The sequence below is a fragment of the Strix aluco genome, chromosome 12, assembly GCF_031877795.1.
Source record: "Strix aluco isolate bStrAlu1 chromosome 12, bStrAlu1.hap1, whole genome shotgun sequence".
Taxonomy (NCBI): Eukaryota; Metazoa; Chordata; class Aves; order Strigiformes; family Strigidae; genus Strix; species Strix aluco.
Genome location: NC_133942.1, coordinates 7,416,127 through 7,437,522, shown reverse-complemented (window position 1 = coordinate 7,437,522; position 21,396 = coordinate 7,416,127). Strand labels below are relative to the sequence as shown.

Here is a 21,396-nt window from a genome sequence, read left to right as displayed (position 1 = left end):
ACACTCCCACTCCCCCAGCCCCCAGAGCGGTACTGCATAGGTGAATATTTTTGAGGATGTGCTGCTTGTGAAACTGGATGATGTTTCCCCCCTTCTTCTTAATTCCCACTTTTATCTCAGAAGATGCAGTTCAAGGATGCTAAATATGTATATCTTCATTATCAGAATATAGCATACGGAAGACCCACAAATATATGTGATGGTATGAAAAAAGAAACAGCTCTTTCTCAGGGGAGTCCATAATCTGAAATGGGTAGGGCAGGACACAGAAATGAGATCATTCAAGATGGCAGGGAAGAGATACCAATCAGATGCAATATCTGTTATCACAGTATGTTCCTGCCAGCTCCTTTTCTTTGTAATAAATTAGAAGGTACGAGTGTACATTTGGTCTAAGGAAATACAGGTTCTCAAGAGAGGTGTTTAAGGACCAGCATGCTGTCAGGCCAGGCCACCCCAAGTTTAGATGGCAGCATTGGACAAGTGGCTATGGGAGACTTATGCAGTAGGCAGAATGGGATGTCCGAGATGTTGCTATGTTGATTGCTTATCCTCCAAGCCTCGCAGCATGCAGGCAACTCACAGATTTGTGTGGGTGCATATATGACTGACTCAGATTTGGTTTTACACACAGACAGTGGCAAACATCTTTTGACTAAAGAAGGCAGCAGCACAGCTACAGGCAAGGCATGTTTTCCACTGTTCGTCAACATAAAAATAGCCTGTTTGTGATCAGCAGCCAGGAATAGTTTGGCAGCTAACACAGAAGTGACACCAGATTCCTTTGAGATGGAGGAGCATAGGATTTGCAACTTCAGATCAGTCTTTTTGTCTACCAAGTCCACTATGTTTGGCTTCCAGATACTACTGTATTAATTCCTTACATTTGGGTGAATTGCTCCTCACAGTGCGCACGTCTACAATAGTTTCTGCTTTATTTTAAGAGGAGAGGCCACAACTTAGACCAGCCCTTTCACAGATTGTCTATGCGTTTAAGAAAGGCTTCCTACCACTTTCCACTCCTGGTCAGCCACCTTAAAAAAAAATAAATATATAAAAAACCCAAAACAACCACACTTCGAACTTTGATAGCAGACCTCTGTAGAAAGTTCTTTTTGTAAACAACTTTGCTTTTCTCTATCACTGGAAAATTTTCTGTTCGCAACAATGCAGGTAGGGATACTGTAAATACCAGCACTATGCACTGGAGTTGTATTATCCTCCAGTGATAGATACAGAAACCCAAGCCTAGGAATACAATAATGCCAAAGTACAAAAACCCACACATCCACCCCCAATTTTAATAAAATTTGCAAAAGCAGTCTATCAGGCTGTTTTGATAGTGGCTGGCTGATGTATAAGATTTGTTTAAGATGACCTGTGACATCACCTGAGAGACTTTATGGCAATCTGTGAATGACATTTATGAATACATGCATTTTATCTCACAAGAAAACCAGTGAATAAAAAGTTCATACTCATAATAAACTGCTCAACCTTGTGAAGTGCTAGTTTGAATGGAGTTTCATTCTTTACCTTGCTTATACTTTACCAGAAACACCAACTGCATTTTGAATATTGCTTTGTCGTACACTATCCATGTTGTAAAAGCAACAGGATTTCAAGGCTCTAGTATGTACCAGTCATTTCAAAACACAGGAATAAATATCCTCAATACTAAAGGAAGAGCCTGGAGTACATACATTGTCATGACTCAGCATGGCTCCTTTTGGCTTTCCAGTTGTTCCGGATGTGTATATTAGCACACAGCACTGATTTGGCTTTTGGGAATTAATAATATCATCCAAAGTAGTATCAGATATGTCATCTCCCAAGTCCAGAAACTCTTCCATCTGGAATGTGCAACAGAAAATACATCATATCAAATGGCTTCTTACAAGTGGGAAAGATGAGGTACCTTATCACTCTCAAAAATGGCAGAAAACTTCCGTGCCTTCTCTGAACGTATTTCCAAGGCAAGTGTCCCCAGGTCTTGCCTATGTAAGAAATATAAGACTAGCTTAGAACTTCACACGTGAATTGCAAATAGACTATCTCGAATTGTGCTGCCATGAGTCTTTTCAATGTCTAAGAAGGGAATGGTAATACTATTCCCCCTCCAAGATGGATACCATGGACAAGTGACAGAGGCTAAAATTCTGTTTCTATCTCACACTGTTAGAGTAATTTTCAGTAAAGGAATGTAGATGTTCTGTTTTTAAGTAAGAGTACACTTGTGACATTCTATCTATTATTCCTTGTTCTCTATTTAAATACAAATATAAATATAAAGCAATTGAGTGAAAGCTTCTTAGCAGAAGCATCACTATCTATATGTGTGAATGTCTGCCCAAATTATCTGCTATTTTATAGCAAACAGAGCATATGATGCTGGTCACAACTTCCATTCAAATTTGACTCAATCTAGAATGAGCTAAACCTTTTATGATGCTGGACTTTTGTGCCATGCAAATTGGCCCAGAAGAATGCTGAATCTGATCCTCTGTATTATATTGGTTGCTCCCAGATACTTCTATTGCATGCACCTGATATGCTGCTAAGTGTACCATTGCTTTCAAAGCTAATTAAAAATCAGGGTGTCACAAAATTTTTTAAGAAAGTCAATAACCAAACTGTCAGTTTCCCATTGGAATGAGATAATTCATACTATGCTACAGAACTGTATTATTCAAATGCAAGATGCAGCACCTCTGTTCTTTAATGATTTCTTGAAGATGTATCTAGGACCACATAGCAGTAAAGAGGATGATGTGAAGGACAGCAGAGGTTAAAAAGGAGAGTCTGTGCTTGAGGAGGAGTTCATTGTTTCCTTCAGACCTCTGCCATTGCCAGTGTGTTACAATAGCTAGCCTGTGTGGCACCTAGACTTCCTTTTCTTGGATGGCAAGGCTGTCCTAAGGATTTTTCATCAGTTTTATACTTTCTTCCAACAAACCACATCTATGAAGAGAGAGGTAGTACAGTGCACAGCTCTGTACCAAGTAGAAGATTTGTCACATTTTATCCCTTCCCACAGAACACGGCTGCATCAATTTCACTAGCTCCTAGAAGGTCTGAAGGTGTCAAGGATGTAATTGTTTCTACGTGACTTAGCAGTTGTTCCTGTTTCCCTGACCTTACTGTCTTCTCATACTAGAATGCATTAATCACTAAGTCTGTTGCCTAGGCTGTGTTTACTGAACAGTACCTGCAACAGAGAGCGTTCCCATTCCACAGGGTATGAAAGGTACAAACAAACAGTCACACACGCTACTGACTTTGTGTTTGCCTTCTGGAAACGTGCACTGATCAGTGAACTAGGGCCCTGCCCACGCTGTAGCAATTGCTCATTACATGTTAGCTGTCAACTTGCAACACAAATCCCTTTTATCAAATGCCATGTGGTTTGGGCGGTTTGCTTTACATCAAATCTAATAAACAATCATTTCTGCCTTTGGCAATTTGATCTCCAATTTTTCCTTTAGACAACATAAACTATGGCAACTGTCAGACACTCTCACAGCTACCCTTCTCCATTGAGAAAACGTATCCCACATGACACCTGAACAGGAGGATTTTCAAATATATCAATTCTCAGGCATTTAGGTTTCAGCAACTGACTGTTGTTCCAGAACTAACAGCTAGCATTTATTCTTTTTACTAACAAATCTAAACAGTAAGATCATCTTTGTATTACTTTTTTTATTGTACTGAGATGCAAGGCATACCCTATACCAGCACTTACGGTATTGTAACAATAACTTTTTATTATTAACAGTTACATGCTATTCCACATAGCAAAAGAATATGATTAAAACAAGTGCAGACTTTTTTCTTGTGTACCTAGTAACCCCTCAGATTATCTAAACTGCAAATATTTTAAAATATTTCTATGCTGTTCACACTTCACTAATACCTTCTTTTCCCCAGTTGAAGTTTTTCAGCCTAAAATCTAGTACCAGTAGTCCATTTAAAATGCTGATTTTTGTATTCTCATTACTTAACTATTATCAATTATATTTTCAAAATATATTGGAAAAACTTGTTTACAAAACTCTGTTCTCCTTCAAGTCCTTGTACTTCTTAGATTAAAGGCTAGACTTCAACCACTCAAATTTCTGATCCTGGCTTTGTGCTTTTTTCCTGCTTTAGTTTTATCATGCGATACAGAGATTCTACATAGACTAAAAAAATATGCTACTATTTGTGTAGTCCATAGCTATTGCTCTTTACTTGTTGCCTATCACTGCAAATATTTGGTGCAAACAAAATGCAACTATCATCTGTAAAAGTACAATCATTTTCATGTTCTTGGATCCAGTCTAACTAACCACAATTGAATTTTCACTAGCACCAGTGGACAACTTTTATTTTTACCAGTTTGAGAGTACATATTCCCACCTGAAGCCTAGAGGTGTTTTGTTAATCCAGTCAAATAAAAAGCCAGAAAAACACAAGATGGACAGGTAAACAATGTAGCTCTAATTTTAAGTGTCAAGTATCAAACATGAAGTTACAGGTAAATTGAACAGAAAAAGCTGATGAAGCTTTTGAATGTGTTTGCTGGAACACAGAAATGCATTCTGGATGGTAGACATTCCACAGATTAAACATAGTAAAAACTCACCAAATAAGTAATCGGCCATGAATTATAACTCTGTTCTAGCATTCACATACCGTATACAAATTTGGATGTCTCTCTGGAATGGAGTCCTTGTATAGCACAACAGCTTTCAAGTGTGGTAAGCGATTCCAGATCTGTTGGATTTTTTTAAAACAAATTTATTCATTATTATTCATATCTTGTGTGTTTTGGGGTTTTTTTTTCACTAAAATACTGTCAAAACTGTAATGGCTTGACAGTACAAGAAACCTCTTCTTTCCCTCCGCCCTCAAATATTCTCCCCTAAACTCACAACCAATTAGCTCAACAAGCAGGGGAGCGAGGGGGGAAAGAGAAAAGAAAGAGGGGGAAAAGAGAGACGCTACACAGTCTGCTCTAGAAAATCTGTTTTCAGTCAAAAAATACACCAGAAATGGCTCCTCAGGATCCTTTCTCATAAGGGCACATCAAGGAACAGTCTAACTCAAGCTAGAAGCTGATCCTAGCTGCTGTGGTTACCAATTAAGATAGAGGAAGTCCCTCAGTGAAACTGTTGTTAAACTGCTAAAAAAGCATTCTACCTTCTTAAAGAAAAAAGGAAGCCATATGCACATTTTAAGGATAAATAAAAATATAATGCTGCAGGCTTACAGGCAGGCTGCAATGGCTGCTGCTTTCAGTAGCTCTTTCTCTGCTTTGCATGGCCTACAAAGAACATTTCACTGAACTTTGTGGGACGCAGTGCCTCATAGATGCCTTTGAATTAATCACATTTTGAACTGACTTGATCAATCTGTGCTAATACAAAAGCAGTGGCTTGATGGTAGTCATTACGTATATATTATTAGAAGGATAACAATTGAAATGTTATTTCAGTCTTGGGTTCTTCCAGGAAAAAAAATTTCTGAACACCCTCAGCTGGATAAAGCAGCGCTGGCCTGAACTGTCTTTTCTTTTTCTAGATAGAAATGTGTATGAATCAAATCCCTTGAATTCCTCAATTTATATTCTTCTCTCCACATTCATGACAGCATAGCCTGGTATTTAGTCAATGATACTGTTACCGTAAAAGCCGGCTTACAATACTGCAAGAAGGCTTGTCTGATTGCATGCTTTTCCAGAATACTTATAAAAATGTCTCTTCCTTCAAATTGCACATAAAACAAAACTGCAAAATACAAAGTAATTGATATATAACTTATATGAAATATATTTGAAAAAAATCCATGGATATTTTCTCTCTGGCAAGTACATGTTTTTGGCAGAAAACTCCATCATGGAGGGCACCTCTGCTTCAGCAAACAGTGCAATCTGCTTCAAGTTTGATGATTCATCTCCAGCCAAGGGCCTCCCTCAACATCTTACTGACATGCAAGCCCTTCCCAGGGAGCTGCCCTGTGCTCCTCCTGTGCGCCTCCACTAAGTCATGCAACAAGGATCTTCCCATCAAGTTGGTCTTTCAATGAGGCACCCTTGCAGAAACCCATTCAAAGCTGCCATAGACTTTTGTCAAAACTGTGACTGTTCACTTAGAGAGCCTCCTCCTTTCACACTGAAGTCTATTTCATGTCAACCATCATGCTATCAAAGTGCAGTAAACTCAGCTGCCTTAGTCGTTAATATTACAAGCAGGACAAAGTGACATTTTGGAAGGAGGAAATTCTGAACATCCTTAATATGTAAATGGCAGGCCTTTACAAACTTGCTTCATCCTAATCTCTTCCATTCAAGTAGTCTGTGCTTTTCCAAACAGAATCAGGTGGTGACATTATAAACATGAGATCAAAATGTGGTTTTTTTTCCAGGTAAATTTGCAGTGAAGCAGCCAATGAGCTCTCTGCTAAGGAGAATCAGAACTGTTGAGATGTAAGCCACAGACACTACAGAGAACAGAGCTGCAAGCTACCCAAGAGCTCAAACACCAGATACCAAGTTTTTGAATGTGAACACTGCCATGAGAGGTTTAATGATACAGATAGTGAATATGGTATTTGAGACCAATACACGATCAAGAAATGGAAAAATTATGGATTTTAAGTAACCACTCAGCCACCTTGTACCTGCATTATCTTGTCCAATTGTTTCTGATTTTCCACAACCATGATATTGGTTTTGCTGTCATGAGCAATGTAGTGGCAGGCCTCTGGAGAATTGGTTGTATATATTCCCGTGACAATTCCTCTGTATCAAAAATGTGTATATGTATATATAAGAACATATATTTAAATACATATACATATATACATGCACTTAGTATCAAAAAAGAGAATAATAATCAAAGATCAGATGAAAGCTGAAGAGTATAAAGATGTGGAAGTAAACAGCAGCGCAGGTGTCAAGTTTGTTTCAAGTATTCAGATATTACACGGGCATCTCTGATATGTACATCGTAAAAACTCTCAACTCTATTCTGTAGAAGATGCTGAAAGCTAGGATTCAGCGCTTTAACACACTTGAGACTACACGAGAGTTAGCTCAGGAAGTGGTAAAAAAAACCCACTTACGTCCTCTTTCTGTTCAAGCAGCACACAGATACCAATTTGAATTTCACTGGCACAGAAACAGCTTAAGAGTTAAAATACGAATTGTATAAACAGGTATCAGGACAGAAGGAGTCAGGCTACTTAGTATTTATCCGTCACTTCATCTAATTGAACATACCTTGCTGTAGACAAATCATTAATATAAAACTCAGAGTCTCATCTGTTTCCCACATCTTCCAGTGATAAGACACTGTACAACAGCTTCTGTGGGACTGTCACAGTTAAGTCCATAGCAAACAGGATCAATTTATGAGTGTCTGGACTACTTTGGATATACTGAAAGCTATGAGACTCCAGTAGGTCACTGAACATGCTAATCAGTTGCAGCACAACTTCCAAGATATGACACCAAATACTGATTTGCTACATTTCCAGACCTAGCAAAACAGAAATCCCCAAATCCCCCACAAAATCAAACAAAAGAAATCTTACCCAGCAAAAACAGCTCCAACAGCTGAGATGAACCATTCTGGAGAATTAAATCCAAGGATTGCTACACTGTGGAATCGTTCAAGACCAAGCTTAAAAATAATAAGCATAATGTTATATAATATAGACACGCTGGAGAGAAACACATAGCATGAAGCATATACACAAATATAAACCATGGAAAGTTTTGATTTATTTATTATTTCAGTATTGACAAGACATGTCCACGCACATCTGCGTGCTGATATCCACAGCGAAACCAGTATTTATCAGCAGTTACTATGATCTAAACTTTCCACTACATTCTCCTGTCTGGTTGAGCTCTGCTGTCCAAAAAGGCCTGAAAACCAGAACTTTTCAATATGAACAAGAGGATAGTGAGTACTAATTTTACCCTATGTTTAAAATGTTCTAAAATTTGTCTTTATCTTGCCAAATTCATGACGCTGCTGCTTTGACCTATTTTTCTTTTTTTAACCTTAAGGCCTTATGCTGAACTTTGTACCCATGCCCCAGAGTGAGACAGTGTAACACAGCAGCTCTTCACTTGCAGTCAAGTTCCCTTGACAGCAGTGTTACCTCTTTGACCAAGACCAATTTTCATCATTATTATTTCAATAAGGAATATGACTGCTGATCTTCAGTTAATAGGAAAATCCTCTTATATTGTGGTTTTGGGGGTTTTTTGTTTGGTTTGGGGGTTGGGGGGGGTTAAGGAGACAAAGGGACAAAAAGGAATTGGTTTTGGTTCCTGTACCTACCTTCAAGAAGCTCTTGGCTGCTTTCCTGGAGAGGCAATAATACTCTGAAAAAGTTATCTTCTCCCACCTTCCATTCTTTTTGCTGGCCAAAGCATTAAGGGATCCATATTTTTCTAGGCTCTCCTTGAACATCTGATGAACTGTTATGGGAGTCTGTGGACATGAGTTATCTATTCTCAGTCTGACTCTGCCATCAGCAAAGGAAGTCCACAAAGACTCTGGAAAGTAAAGTATTATCATCAAGATATTCTGTCATTGAAAAATACCATGTGACTGTGCCAAAAGAGAAGAGGATTGGATAAAGACTTCAGGACTAAGCACAACTGGCACTTCCCACCTTTTGAGAGAAGGGCTTTCCAGTTTTATAACTATCAAATATGCCATGTAGAAAGAGAAATCTTTATTTCTTATACTTTGTTCTGTACCTTGAATAAAAGTGCCACCATACATATACTGATCTATTGTGTCACAGGGACACCACCAATTCCAGAAGAATCTGTTTGCCCATGCTCAGCCCTGCACAACCGACTATCCCTTGAGCTAGTAGAGTAGCTGGTGAATCAGAAGGCTACAGAGATCCGAAAGATCTTAAACCTCTGTCCCTGTTCAGCATCCAAGTTCCTTTTGCTTGTTATAGCTTCTTCCTCCCTCCTTCCCCTCTAGCTATTCTCCTTCATCCTGTTCCCCACTACTTACCGCGGTTTTTTCCCTTGGTCATCTGCCCTGTGTTCCAGTATGTATATCCACTCCACTCACTCCTGTCTTGTCCTACTTCCATGTCATCTTTCATTTTCTTCTTGCCTTCCTCACCCTGTCTTTTTATCATCCACGTTTTTTCCCCTGTATTTTCCTCCCCTTCCTTGACAGGACACTGACACAGAGCACCAACTAATGTCACTTGGCTCTCACCACTGGTGCCACGGACTGGGGCAGTCCCTGGCATTCACAAGAAACGACTGTTACAGAGATTCTGCTTAGCTCTTGTAAACCCAGCAAGAAGCAGGCTGAGTATAAATACACTCCTTAGAGAATCTAGGGGTTAGTAAGCTGGCAAAACTTAGGTGAATTCTGACAAGGAAGACAAAAAATCACTCATGACTCCCCTATCAAACAGTTCCCATACTTCTGAACAAAATACTACAAGAACATTTTAAGAACATGTTTTTTCTTAGATTTACTTCCATAAATGAAGAAATATTTTTAGCATAATCATAAAAAAATATATATTCTACAAAGATCTGGTGGAAAATTTCAGACCATAGACCTTAGGTTTGTCAGAATTAAGAGTTACAGAAAACACGACTTTTTAAAGTTTCTGACACAACTTAATAAGCACAACTGTCTTTTATTACACCTATGGAAAGCAAAAACGGTAACAAAAACTCAGCTAGTATCTATACTGTTTCCTGGTACCTCAGTGGCTGAAAAAAGCAGTTCTGGAGAGTTCAAAACCACAACATGCTTCACATCCCTCTCAAATGCTGTTCCTCTAGTTGCTTCACAGAGGGCCTCGAAACTACCTCTCTGAGCATTTCTGGCAATATCTGAACATACCAACCATAGCTGGATCCACGTGAGAACTTTAGAACACACTTGCAGCCTTCTTCAAGTCAGGCTTGAAATCTGCATCATGGATAACTAGAGGCACAGCAAGCTATTGTTAAGATCAAAAATGTACATTAAAAAACCCCAAAACTAAACCACCTTTCTCTTGAAGCAAAAAGTTTCATTACTTAGCTGTGTAGAAAAGCTCATTCATAATCAGCTGATAAAGTACAACTACTAAACTGAAAAATACCAAAACCAGTCTAGTTTGCTGCCAGTATTCTGTGAAACTATTTCTGAAGATTTCACTGCCCCATGCCATACCCTAACATATGCAGAGCATTTTGAAACAAACAAACAAAAAAACACCAAACAAAAACACATTCACCTTTGTACCCCCTCCCAGGTAAGGAGATAAAAACCCTGGTGCAGAAAGTGATGTGTTTCAACCCAGGATTAAAGTTCCTGACTCGCATTATGTTCCATTCATGCTCCTGACTCACAGTCTTGTGTTTGTTCTCTTGACAAACGAAAAATAGTAATGACAGCAATAAATACAAACAAAGCTGCTTAATTTCCATGTGTCTTCATCTTCTCATGTGTCAATTACACATAATGATTTTCAAAACATAGGTGTGGAGCTTTTCTTAGGTCAGTTGAGGAAGGGGATCATAAATCCAGACAGTTCAGAAAACAAGTAACTATGAAGGATTCTAGGTAATAGACAGATATACTTTATCAACAGTGGCAGCCAACAAATATTTTATGAGTAGTGAAGGCAAAGCAGGTGTTTCCGCATTAAACCCCAATCCTGGTTTGAAAAGGATGAGAGGCAAGACCTGTCAGCGACAGAAGCTAGTGTTAATCCAAATGCTTATTTTCTGCAGTGACACACCAAAGCCCAGACAAAAAACTCTGTATGATGTTCTGGCTTCTAAACCAACAAAGATGGCAGGGATTGCAGGTGTGGTTGGGCACAGGTGGGTGACTGCTCTGTTGAAAACAAAATCGTACCATACAGAGCTAACATTCTAGTCCACGTATTATAAACACTCTTTAACAAAGAGTATCTCTCTTCATGGGAACTGAAAATATTAGCAACATTCCTACAATAACATTACAAAAGTTGCATAATTACTACCTTTTCACTGTAGATGTACAGTAGATAACAGAATAGTTTCCACAAAGAAGAGAGAAAAATCAATGAAATTATTGCAATATCTGTACACAGAAATCAAAAATGTACTCTGAAACTGGATCTCCTTTTGCTTTTCCTTATGCAGTTTTTTCTGGTGTTAATTCATACCAAAGACTAAGAGAAGAATCAGTTTCACAGAGACTCAGTGAATCACCTTAACAATACACAATATATATCGTAAAGGAATATAAACTTGAACGCCCCTTCACTGTCTGTTCTTGCATGTATTTGCAGATAGAACTTAAATCTAAAACCAGTTCCTAAATCTAGACAATAAACCAAATAATTCTAAAGATCTAACTATTCTGTCCCATAGAATTTGTAAAAACAGCAGAACGTGAACAATATATTCTGCTGTCAGTTTGCAGAGGATTTGAAGCAGAGGGCTCATTGTTCTCAGTAAGAGCCTGGGAAGGAATGCCTGGCTAAATACTGAATGACTTGATTATAGACTTTGGGAAAAGCAAAACAGGTGCTCTGCCTCACTAGCATCTGAAAGTAAAACTGCAATGTCCAGGCTGGAAATGAACTCAGAACCACCTAAAACCAAAGTGGAAACCAGAATAAAGATCCTTTAAATACACTGTTAGCGTTGGTACATTATTGGTAGGTGGTTGGTAGGTTTACAGAGAGCATAAGAAAAAAATAAAACAGCATTCCAGCTCAAAGTACTTAATGCCACTGAGAGTTCCCTATATGCAAGCAAAGAGGAGTACTTATTCCTTTGCTCTTTCTTCTAGTAACTCCTACTACCTGCATTATACTTTGTACCCAAAATGCTCTTTCATTCACTAATATGTGACCTCGGTTCATGTCCTTCATATCAATTCACTGAAGGTCAGAGAAGGTGAGAAAAAAAACCTTCTCCTAAAGAAGACTATTTTGTCAGATAAAACAAAATATGGCAGAGATTTTATTCAGATAGGTAGAGTCTTGACTGTTGCTCTTTGAGCCTCTTCATGTGTTTTTTCCCCACGCCATTCTCCTCCAAGGCCAAATTCCATGATCAGACTAAATTTTCCATGATTCACTGTCTTTGCTGCTGAAGGAAGAGATGGCTCAGTACAGTCTCATACATACAGTGTATAATAGGATGACTGTACTGCAGTTTGTCTTAGGAACTGCTCTAAGGATAGCTGATCTAAATATATCGGATTTTAGGTGTGCAGTTTTCCCACTGAAGTGTAAATGTTTGACAAGAAACTTTACAAGAGAAAAAAAAATAGTTAAAAGCTTTGTTTACCACTTAAAAAATACCTTGAAAGTTTTCAACTGATCTCTTGCAATACAATCCTAGACTTGTGAACCATTTACATGTGAATACTGATTTATAAAAGTACATTTGTTACTCAAATATTTTCTACCAAGTCTGATACAGTATACAACATAAACACAATTTTTAATCAGCCAGCTGTTATTCCTTTCCACCATGTATGACTGAACAGTTGTGACATGGTATAGGCTGTCTCTCCCAGCCCAGATAACAAAAACCATTTTAACAGACAAATAGCAAGTCCGTATATTTTTTTTGCATGAATAATCAGTCTGGCTGAAACTGCTGGACCTCTGAGATGCATGAAGGAGACTGTGTACTAGTTAAAAAAAAAGAAGAAATACACTAATCCTACATTTTAAAGCTAATATATGAATGAAACCCTCTTCATGTTCACTACCTGACCTGCAAGTATCCTGGTGACTGTCAGAACGGTTTCGGGAATGTAAATGAATTCCAATGTATGGAAGAACAACTCAGAGCCATATAAAATGCAGAAGAACCAAGGTCACCTTTCAGACAGGTAGACAGACCGACAGGCTGATTGTGGAATGGCCCTGCTACATGACCTGAGTAACTCCAGGTGATATTCCATAGATGTGCCCTGAGAGGCAGGAACTAAAACAATAATTTAACTTCTGCTTGTAACTGATTCAGATTTAACTCACAAAACAGTATCCTGATTATATGCCAGTTCCTGCAAAACAACACTGTGCTATAATGACGAGAGAAGGCATTCAGCTCTTTGCTGGAGGCGTTTCTGATAGACAGTCATCATCCCAGATTCCACAGCTATGATGCCATCACATTCTGCTGACAACACAAATACATCATTCCTCCTCTGACCCATTATTTTTTAGTTTTCTTCAAGATGTCTGTGGCCCTGAAAGCTTAACTTCTTTTTAGTAAAAGCTGGAGCTGGGTACACACAGGTTGGAGTCTGAGAACTTGGCATCTGTGTCAAACTTTCCCTTGTGCCAATGAACAGATTAAACATGAGTACAGAACTCCTGAATTTCAAGTGAACCTGAATGTATCTGCCAGAATATATACATAAGGATTCTTTTTTAAAAAAAAAAATACAGAAAACAGCTTCCTGTTGCCTGCCTTGCCACAGTGGGGGAAAGAGGAGGGTTTTGTGCTATATTATCAATTTTCCACAATAAATACGTAACTTTAAAGTCTCGAGTAGAAAAGACTGAATAAATAGCAGAAATCTTTTTAAATTAGCTAAAACACACACAAATATTTCAGTTAATGGAAATTTGTACATTTTCCATTGGAAGAAAAGGGAGCACTTACAAATTGCAATAAAATATACTGCTCTTCACATCAGTAAACTACCACCAATGTGGATCAGAGAAATAAGAGATCCTCCAAAGAGTGTCTCCACAAACTGATGTGGAGGGAGTGGTGCATCAGGACAAGCACAAAACAAGCTTCATAACAATACTGACGCTTCTAAAACTGATTACAATGCACCAAAATGGAAGCGTGCAGAGGGTGTAATCAGGAGGAAACATCACTACAGAAACATCGCCCAGGCACGCAGGAATGGAAAGTCAAAACTCAGTTGGAATTGAAGTTGGTGAGTGATGTGAGAAGCCACAAGAAGGGCTTCTACAGGTACACTGGCAGCCAAAAGAAGAACCAAGGATATCACAGGCAACTTACTGACATAGGACGTGAAAAGGGCTGATGTACTCAGTGCCTTCTTCACTTCGGTCTTTACTGGCAAGATCAGGCTTTCTGGGTTTCTGTGCCTAGTGGCAGGTGAGAAGTTTTACCTACAACAGCAGAGGAAGATCAAAGCAGGGACCACTTATGCAAACTGGACACATACAAAAATGTCAGTGGGCTCAGATGGGATGCTTCAGAGTGTACAGTGAAAGACCAGGCCAAAGTCATTGCAAGGCTGCTCTCCATCATCTTTGAAAAAGCATGGCAATCTGGTAAAGTCCCCATGACAGAAAAAAAGGCAAGTATCACACTTTTCTTCAAAAAGGGGAAGAAAGAGGATTCAAATAACTAAAGACCAATCAGACTCACCTCAGTCTGTGGAAAGGCTATAGAACAAGTCTCCCAGAAATCATTTTAAGCTATAAAATGGTGACTGAGACAAGCCAGAATGGACAGACTTGATTTGGCCTTGGTAAATCCAACCCAACTGCCTTCCATGATGAGACGACTGGCTCTGAGATGGGGAGAGCAGTGGCATGTTGTTCACTTTACCTTTAACAAAGTCTTTAACAAGGTCTCCCCCCAGCATCCTTGGAAGGTTTAGACTAGATGGAGTTGGAATAACAGGTGAATAAAAAAATTGGCAGGATAATTAGTCTTCAAGAACAGTGGTCAACATTTCTAAGTCTAACTAGTAGTCAATTATAAATGACATTCTTCAGGGGTTAGTCCTGGGAACGATACTGTTTAATGACTGCATTATTGTCTCCGACAACAGAATGCACCCTCACCAGCTTCAAAGATGACACCAAACTTGGGGAATTGGCCATCATGCCAAAAGGCAGGGCTGTCATTCTGATAGACCTCAGCAAACTGGAAGAATGGGCTGACATAAACCTCAAACCTTGACAAGGGTGAATACAAGTCTTGCATTCAGGGTAGGATAACCCCATGCAACAGCACAGACTGGATGCCAGCTGGCTCAGCAGAAAAATCCCTGTGGTTCCTGGTGAACAAGTTGAATGCAAGTCAGTAATATGTCCGGTAGAGATAAAGGCTAACTAACACCTTAGGCTGCATTAGCAAGATTACAGCCAGCAGATCAAGGAAAGTGATTATTTCCCCCTACTCAGTACTCATGAGGGTGCACCTGAAGCAGTGTGCAGCTTTGGAAGCCCCAGTGCAAGAGAGAGATCCTGACAAATTGAAGCAACCCCAGAAGAGGGACGCCCAGATGGTCAGGGGCCTGAAGCGTACCATGTACGAGAAACTCCTAAAGGAGCCGGGTTTCTTCAATCTGGAGAAGAGAAGATAAAGAATGAATCTAAGTTCAGTCTGCCACAGACTGAAGGGGGGTGCTGTAAAGAAGACAGATTCTTCTCAGAGGCACACAGCAGAGCAACAAGAGGCAATGGACATGAGCTGCAGCAATGACAATTCTTGCTGGATAAAGAAAAATAATTTCACAGTGCAGGTGACTCAGCCTAAGAAGAGGGACTGAGAGGCTGTGGAGTCCTTGGAGGTTTTCAAAACTCAGCTGAACAAAGCCACAAGAACTCCTATGAGCAGAAAGCTGAACTAGTTGGCGTTCAGTAGTCTTTTCCAACATAAATTGTTTTGTGATTCTATCAGTATAAAACCAGCATGAATGAGTTCTCTTTTAACTTTACACTGGTTTTAAGCCAATATAATACTTGGTGCCAACAGTAAGGTTACTCTGGATTTACATATGCATTAGAAAAACCAAAATCTGTCCTGGTTCCACAGGAATGAGCTTCTATACATTGGTGGAAAAGAATGGGGAAAAAATTCCAGAACAGTCTGCAGTCCTCATTAGACAAATTGACTCCTAAGGTTGCAGAACATATCAATTATAAAATGAGGAAAGACAGATCCACACAACTAGAAAACATCAGAATCTCCTTCTTTTCTCTTGACATACAAAGCAGAGCCACCACAACTAGACACTGAGCTTCCTTCTCCTGAAAGATTTTCTGGAAGAAGTTTTTGACATTCAGTCCTCACTTTACCACTCAGCATCTGCATAGCTGTGCGATGTCTCCAAGTCAAACAGTGCTTCTCATTTAAATGGATAACAAGTAGTGCCACAGATTCTCAAAGTCAAATAAAAGACGAAGGCTAACTTAAATTGTAAGCTCCTGATTCATCAACTTAGAAACATATCTAAACACAAATAAAGGAACTACTTAATTAAAATGGATGGGGTGTGACTTGTGTTTGCAGGAAAATTATGATGGAACAGCTGGAATGGCTTCCACCCTCAGTTGTTCACCTCACCTTTCTTCCAGAGGTTGTGGTCACCTCTGCAGGAGTGGCTGAATGGCATGTGCATTCCCTCCTGAGCACTGTGGTTTACAGCCCAGCATATTACTCTAAATTGCAGCCAGGAGCAACCACTGGGAGAGAAGCAGGGTAGATAGCTGACAGCAGTAACTAGCGTCCCAGATAAATTCTTAGAAAAATAGGTCAGAGCCTTCACGAGCAAACAAGCAAGTACTCTGCAGAATCACAGCTTCAGTAATAACTTATGTATATAATACGTGTCTCAAATAGTTCAACAAAATCCCCTGAAAATTTGAAAACAGAAATTAGTTATCCCCTTTATCCATCCAAATTTATTTCCTGCTTACTGAAAAACAAAAAGCAAATGGCTAGCTGTTCAATTCTTGGAAAGAAACCTATTGTGTATCAAAGAATTGCCTTTTTAAAATAAATATATATGCATACAGGTATATATTTATACATATGTATAAAGTCTGCATGTGATATTCCTACACAGATCTGTTATTTCTTTAGAATCCGCTTGCAGTCATTGCTCCCATTGTCTCATAGAACAAATATTCCCTGTTTAAATAAGCAAATTTAGATACCAGTAGCAGCCTCACCAAGGCAACAGGGAGTCCCCTTAGGGCTGCAAACCTTCCAAAGAACCTCAGGAAGCAAACCTCCTTTAAGCCACACACTAACACAACTAGGTTAATTTACCCCTGCAGTTGGCTTAAAATTATAGTATAATGCATATGCTACAGTGCAACACAGAACTCACCAAGATATAGATACTCCTCTACAGTCTCCAGTTATTACACAGTATGGCAAATCCTTAATAGCTGACAGCTGGTAAGTAGGCTGCGATGCCAAAGGAAACAGAAGAATTGGTATGATTTTCCATGGGATCAGCCTATTTTTCACTTTTATCTAGTAATCATCTCAAATACAGACAAAAACTGGGAGAAACTATTGAATTCATGCAAGTTTACAGAAAGCTCCTGAAAATTTTTCAGTTGCCTTGACTCACTTCAGTTTAATTTTATTTTTGGTTGCCTCTCCTTATTCCTGAAAAATTGTCAGTCATAACTTGCTAGAATAGACACAAACATTACATTAAAAAAATTCTAAAAAGAGCTCAAATTTCCAAGGACCACCTTTCACGTGCTTACCTGTTGGCTCTATGCCTTCATCTTGGGTCTCCTCCAAACAAGGCAGCAAATCTCTGCAGACAGTCTGTGCATCTGTAAAGGTTCTAAAAGAAAACATACCTATTAAAAAGTTATCCAGAAGTGCCAGTAGGAACCACTACAATCAACATACAATATATCCAAGGGAAAACAAAAACACAGCTTGCAAGCACTTAGAAATACAAACAGGAGAAAATAGAAAGCTCGGAGGGACAAAGAACATTTTGCCTCTTTGTGGCAAACTCCACTACAATTGGGTTAACCAACCAGGGAAATGCCTTCACTCTAAGGGTGACATTCTTATTTCACACAGTGGACTTTTGGTTTCAACATCACAGAATTTACCATATAGAGACACTCAGTGTGAATCTTGACAGAAAGGCCATGAACCATGCAAGTATAAAGAATGAATTATCAATCTTAATCTTGACCATACTGCCACTGTACTAGTATCACAATACCTCGTAAATTGTCACTGTTTATACCTGTTGAAGCTCTGAGGTTTGGGGTTATTTTTTTGTTGTTTGGGATTTTTTAAGGCTAGGCAAAGAAGGAGATTTAGTTCCTAATAATAAAGTTTCCCAAAAACTCCACCAAAGCAACAAAATATCATTATCATATGGACAAAATTAACCTTTCTTGGCTTAACCAGATGAAGTTTAAAGCACAGACAATACAAACTCAAAACCAGAAAGTCTGTAAGGTAACAGACTGCAAAGGATTATATGAGCAAAACATCTAAACAATAACTAAGCATTTAGAAATGACTGACTGCATAAAGCAATGCACTGCAGATTATTCATGAATAGCAGCATGCAGATTTTTTAATTTATCTGACTTCATTTAGTAGAACAAGGAATGGGAATCAGCAGCCTTCACAGACCAAGAACAAGTTAGTATTATCTTCATTCTCTCTCAACAGATACAGCAGAAGGGTCCTGAATGAAGCTCAGGAAGTCCTTCCCCTCCACAGCATAATAAACTAACTCAAAATGTAGAAGAAGAAAGTCTGAACAATGCCCTTTCCAGCTTTCAAATACATAACCAACAACTTCAAAGCTGTTTTTTTACACAGCAGTATCATGCAGCAAACAGTAGGACCAAACACTACATCAGACATTATTTCCTATCTCACATTAACAACTACATTTTGTAGAATATCTATATGTGGGACACTCCTAGAATTTATTATTGTTATCCACAATGAAATCATACTTAAAGAAAGCCTTAACCAAGCTGGATCCCTTTTACAAGAATTTGGCAGATTTTTAAATTCTTCAACCCTCAGAAGTGACAATTGCAGTGCATTTCTTCCCTTGCTACTACCATGCTGCAGATCTCTATCTCTGAGCAAAGGTACAGGTCGCAAAAGCAGCTGAAGGAAAATGAGGAGTCATCACTAATCTTGCCTGCGAGGCTATTTCCTCTCTTGTTAATGGCATAATGGGATGAAACATGAACAGGCTTGTCTGATAAGCAGAGAGTTAGGTTCTGAAAATAGTCACGGGCTTGGTGAAGGCGGATGTTGTTGAGAAACTGAGTAATTTAAATATAGAGGGGGATTATACTGCATTTTGAAAGGTAAACCTGTGTTTGGTATATGGGAAAATGGTGACTTAATGAAGTGGGATTGCAAGGACAGAATGATGGACCAGGAAGACATATTTAGAAATAAAAGAGCAAAACATCTGAAATAATTTAAACACATGTGTTTGCCATCTCAAAACATTTCATAGTTCTTGAAATTTTCCCTTTTTTAAAGAAAAACTACATTTGATGTTTAGAAATCTAGTGCCATCTTTTCCTTTAAATCTTTTGAATACTAAAGCTTTTTCTAATTATTATTATTTCACAAAACAAATAACAAAAAGTCTCAGTCAAAAGATAACTGAACATTACTCTTGCTGAAAATGAATAGCGAAAAACTCCTCAGAAGAAAACAGATCTGATTAGTAATGTATCAGAAGAGCCTCCTGTGAGGCTACTCAAAACATTTAATAATCATCACTGATGACTTTTCTCAGATGAAAATCTCTTTAGTTTGCTTTACTGCCATCTGACTGTTATAGGATACTGGTTTAGTTTATATTATGTTTCCTTAATAGAAGAACAATCGACCAGCAAGTCTGAACTTTTGAACTCGCTCTGGTAACGCTTCAACATGCAAATGTCATATGAGGAGCTCTATGCATCTAATATCTTCAGGAGTAGTAAAGTTAGTAACGCTGCACGCAAAGTAGTTGTTACCTGTCTCTATGGACTAAGCAGCCCATTTGAGAGTTAGGGGGTTTTTGCCCTGGAAGTACAATTAAGAAATTTTCTCTTCCATTAACAATTTCTGTGTATATTCAGAACCATCCCTTCTGATTGAAAGAGTACGTTTTTAAAGTTGCTACTTTTAGCTTTTGTTAGAGTTATTCATTTAAAAAGTAAGATCCAAGAATGGTTATGTTATCTGGAATTGTTAAAGTAAGACTGAATTGAGCAGAATTCGGTGGGACTGCTTGATCAAGAGCTTACTGAGCATACAGCAGCAAGGAGAAAACACACTGCAGAATTACAGTTTGATGGTAAGATGCCCCAGCAAAACCAAAACACTTTGGAAATCTGGACTTTGGCTAAATTTGTTACTAAGGCTGAGGTTCTGCATAAATTATTTAGTGTTATTAGTGCAGGGACAGCATGTTCCAAAATCCAACTACCAGTTTAAAAGTGGATTTTCTACATCCAATTTTTGTGTTAAAAAAAAAGTTTATGATTCCAGAGGTAATACGCAAAAACCTCTACAAAGCACACAGAGGATTTAACAGCAGAGGTCACTTTAGCAAGCCAATTAGAACAAACTGAGTTCATGTTACACAACATGGACCAGCTAGACCTAAACAAAGCTTAGTTCTGTATAACTCCATTAGCAAGAGTAGTTTTTGAATGACAGCATTTCCTGATGTAATTTGGGATTTAATTTCAAGGTACCATTCTTTCAAACATGACCTCATCTGCTGCCTGAATTCAACGCACACACACACACACACACCCCCCTTCACGGAGACATACCATGCTCAGGCTGACTGGTTTATCCAGAGGTTTGGGGCAAATCCTAACATAGCACAACTCACTTGCAGCTACCACCACTACTCTGTGCCAGTTAATGTTGTACTGAAGCTGTTCTCACACATCAGGCCAACCTAAAAAGCAAGAACTGGAACATTCTCTACGTTGGATTAACAAAAGGAAAGTTTCCTTTCCTTTTTTGTTTCCAAGATTCTAACAGCTCTAGTGAGATTTATCTTGCAAACCAGTGGAAGTAAAGCATATGCAACTGATACTATAATGGTAAAATAACGACTGATGTAACTGGCAGTCCTTACCACTGGTGATGATTCACCAGAAGCAAAGGATCCAATCTGAATTTGCTGGCATAGCAATTACTGTTTTTAACTAAGTGTATTTGATGGAAACCAATGAATACAGCACCATTTCTTATCGTAACTACAGAAACTAATAACAGCTGAATCTCTCTACTTTTATCATTATGAAATGGCAGTGCTCTTTTGCTGAAGTTACACATTAGAAAAACTGGGGTTTTTTGTTACCATAATGATACCAGGTGTCTGATTAACAGCACTATTTACTGTGATACTAACTTCCATAATATTTAGTTTCAAACAGGACTTTGGAATTGGCCTCTTTGCTCCACAGGCTCTATGTTTCCTTCTCTGGTAACTGGAATTTCTGCTTACATCTCATATTCTAGGTCAAATACAGTCAGATATTTGTTGTCCTCTAAATTCTCTCCTCGCAGTAAAATCTTATGAAAATACTAAGAATAAAACTGAAAATAATCTATAAAGTCAGTGTTTAATATGATAATGAACCAATGATTTCTAT

General features: G+C 38.6%; 1 protein-coding gene across 3 annotated transcripts in view; it reads right to left on the bottom strand.

The window, feature by feature from the left end:
* The window catches only part of ACSBG1 (acyl-CoA synthetase bubblegum family member 1), a 51,678-nt gene that overhangs the window by 16,899 nt on the left and 13,383 nt on the right, over positions 1 to 21,396 (bottom strand). For all 3 annotated transcript variants that reach the window (XM_074837506.1, XM_074837504.1, XM_074837505.1), the window contains exons 2-7: positions 17,491 to 17,573; positions 8,337 to 8,554; positions 7,579 to 7,667; positions 6,664 to 6,784; positions 4,678 to 4,758; positions 1,704 to 1,853 (exon numbers count right to left, since the gene is read on the bottom strand). In XM_074837506.1, the coding sequence (XP_074693607.1) occupies positions 1,704 to 1,853; positions 4,678 to 4,758; positions 6,664 to 6,784; positions 7,579 to 7,667; positions 8,337 to 8,468 (573 nt within the window). In that variant the 5' untranslated portion in view covers positions 8,469 to 8,554; positions 17,491 to 17,573. The remainder of the gene's footprint in view (positions 1 to 1,703; positions 1,854 to 4,677; positions 4,759 to 6,663; positions 6,785 to 7,578; positions 7,668 to 8,336; positions 8,555 to 17,490; positions 17,574 to 21,396) is intronic.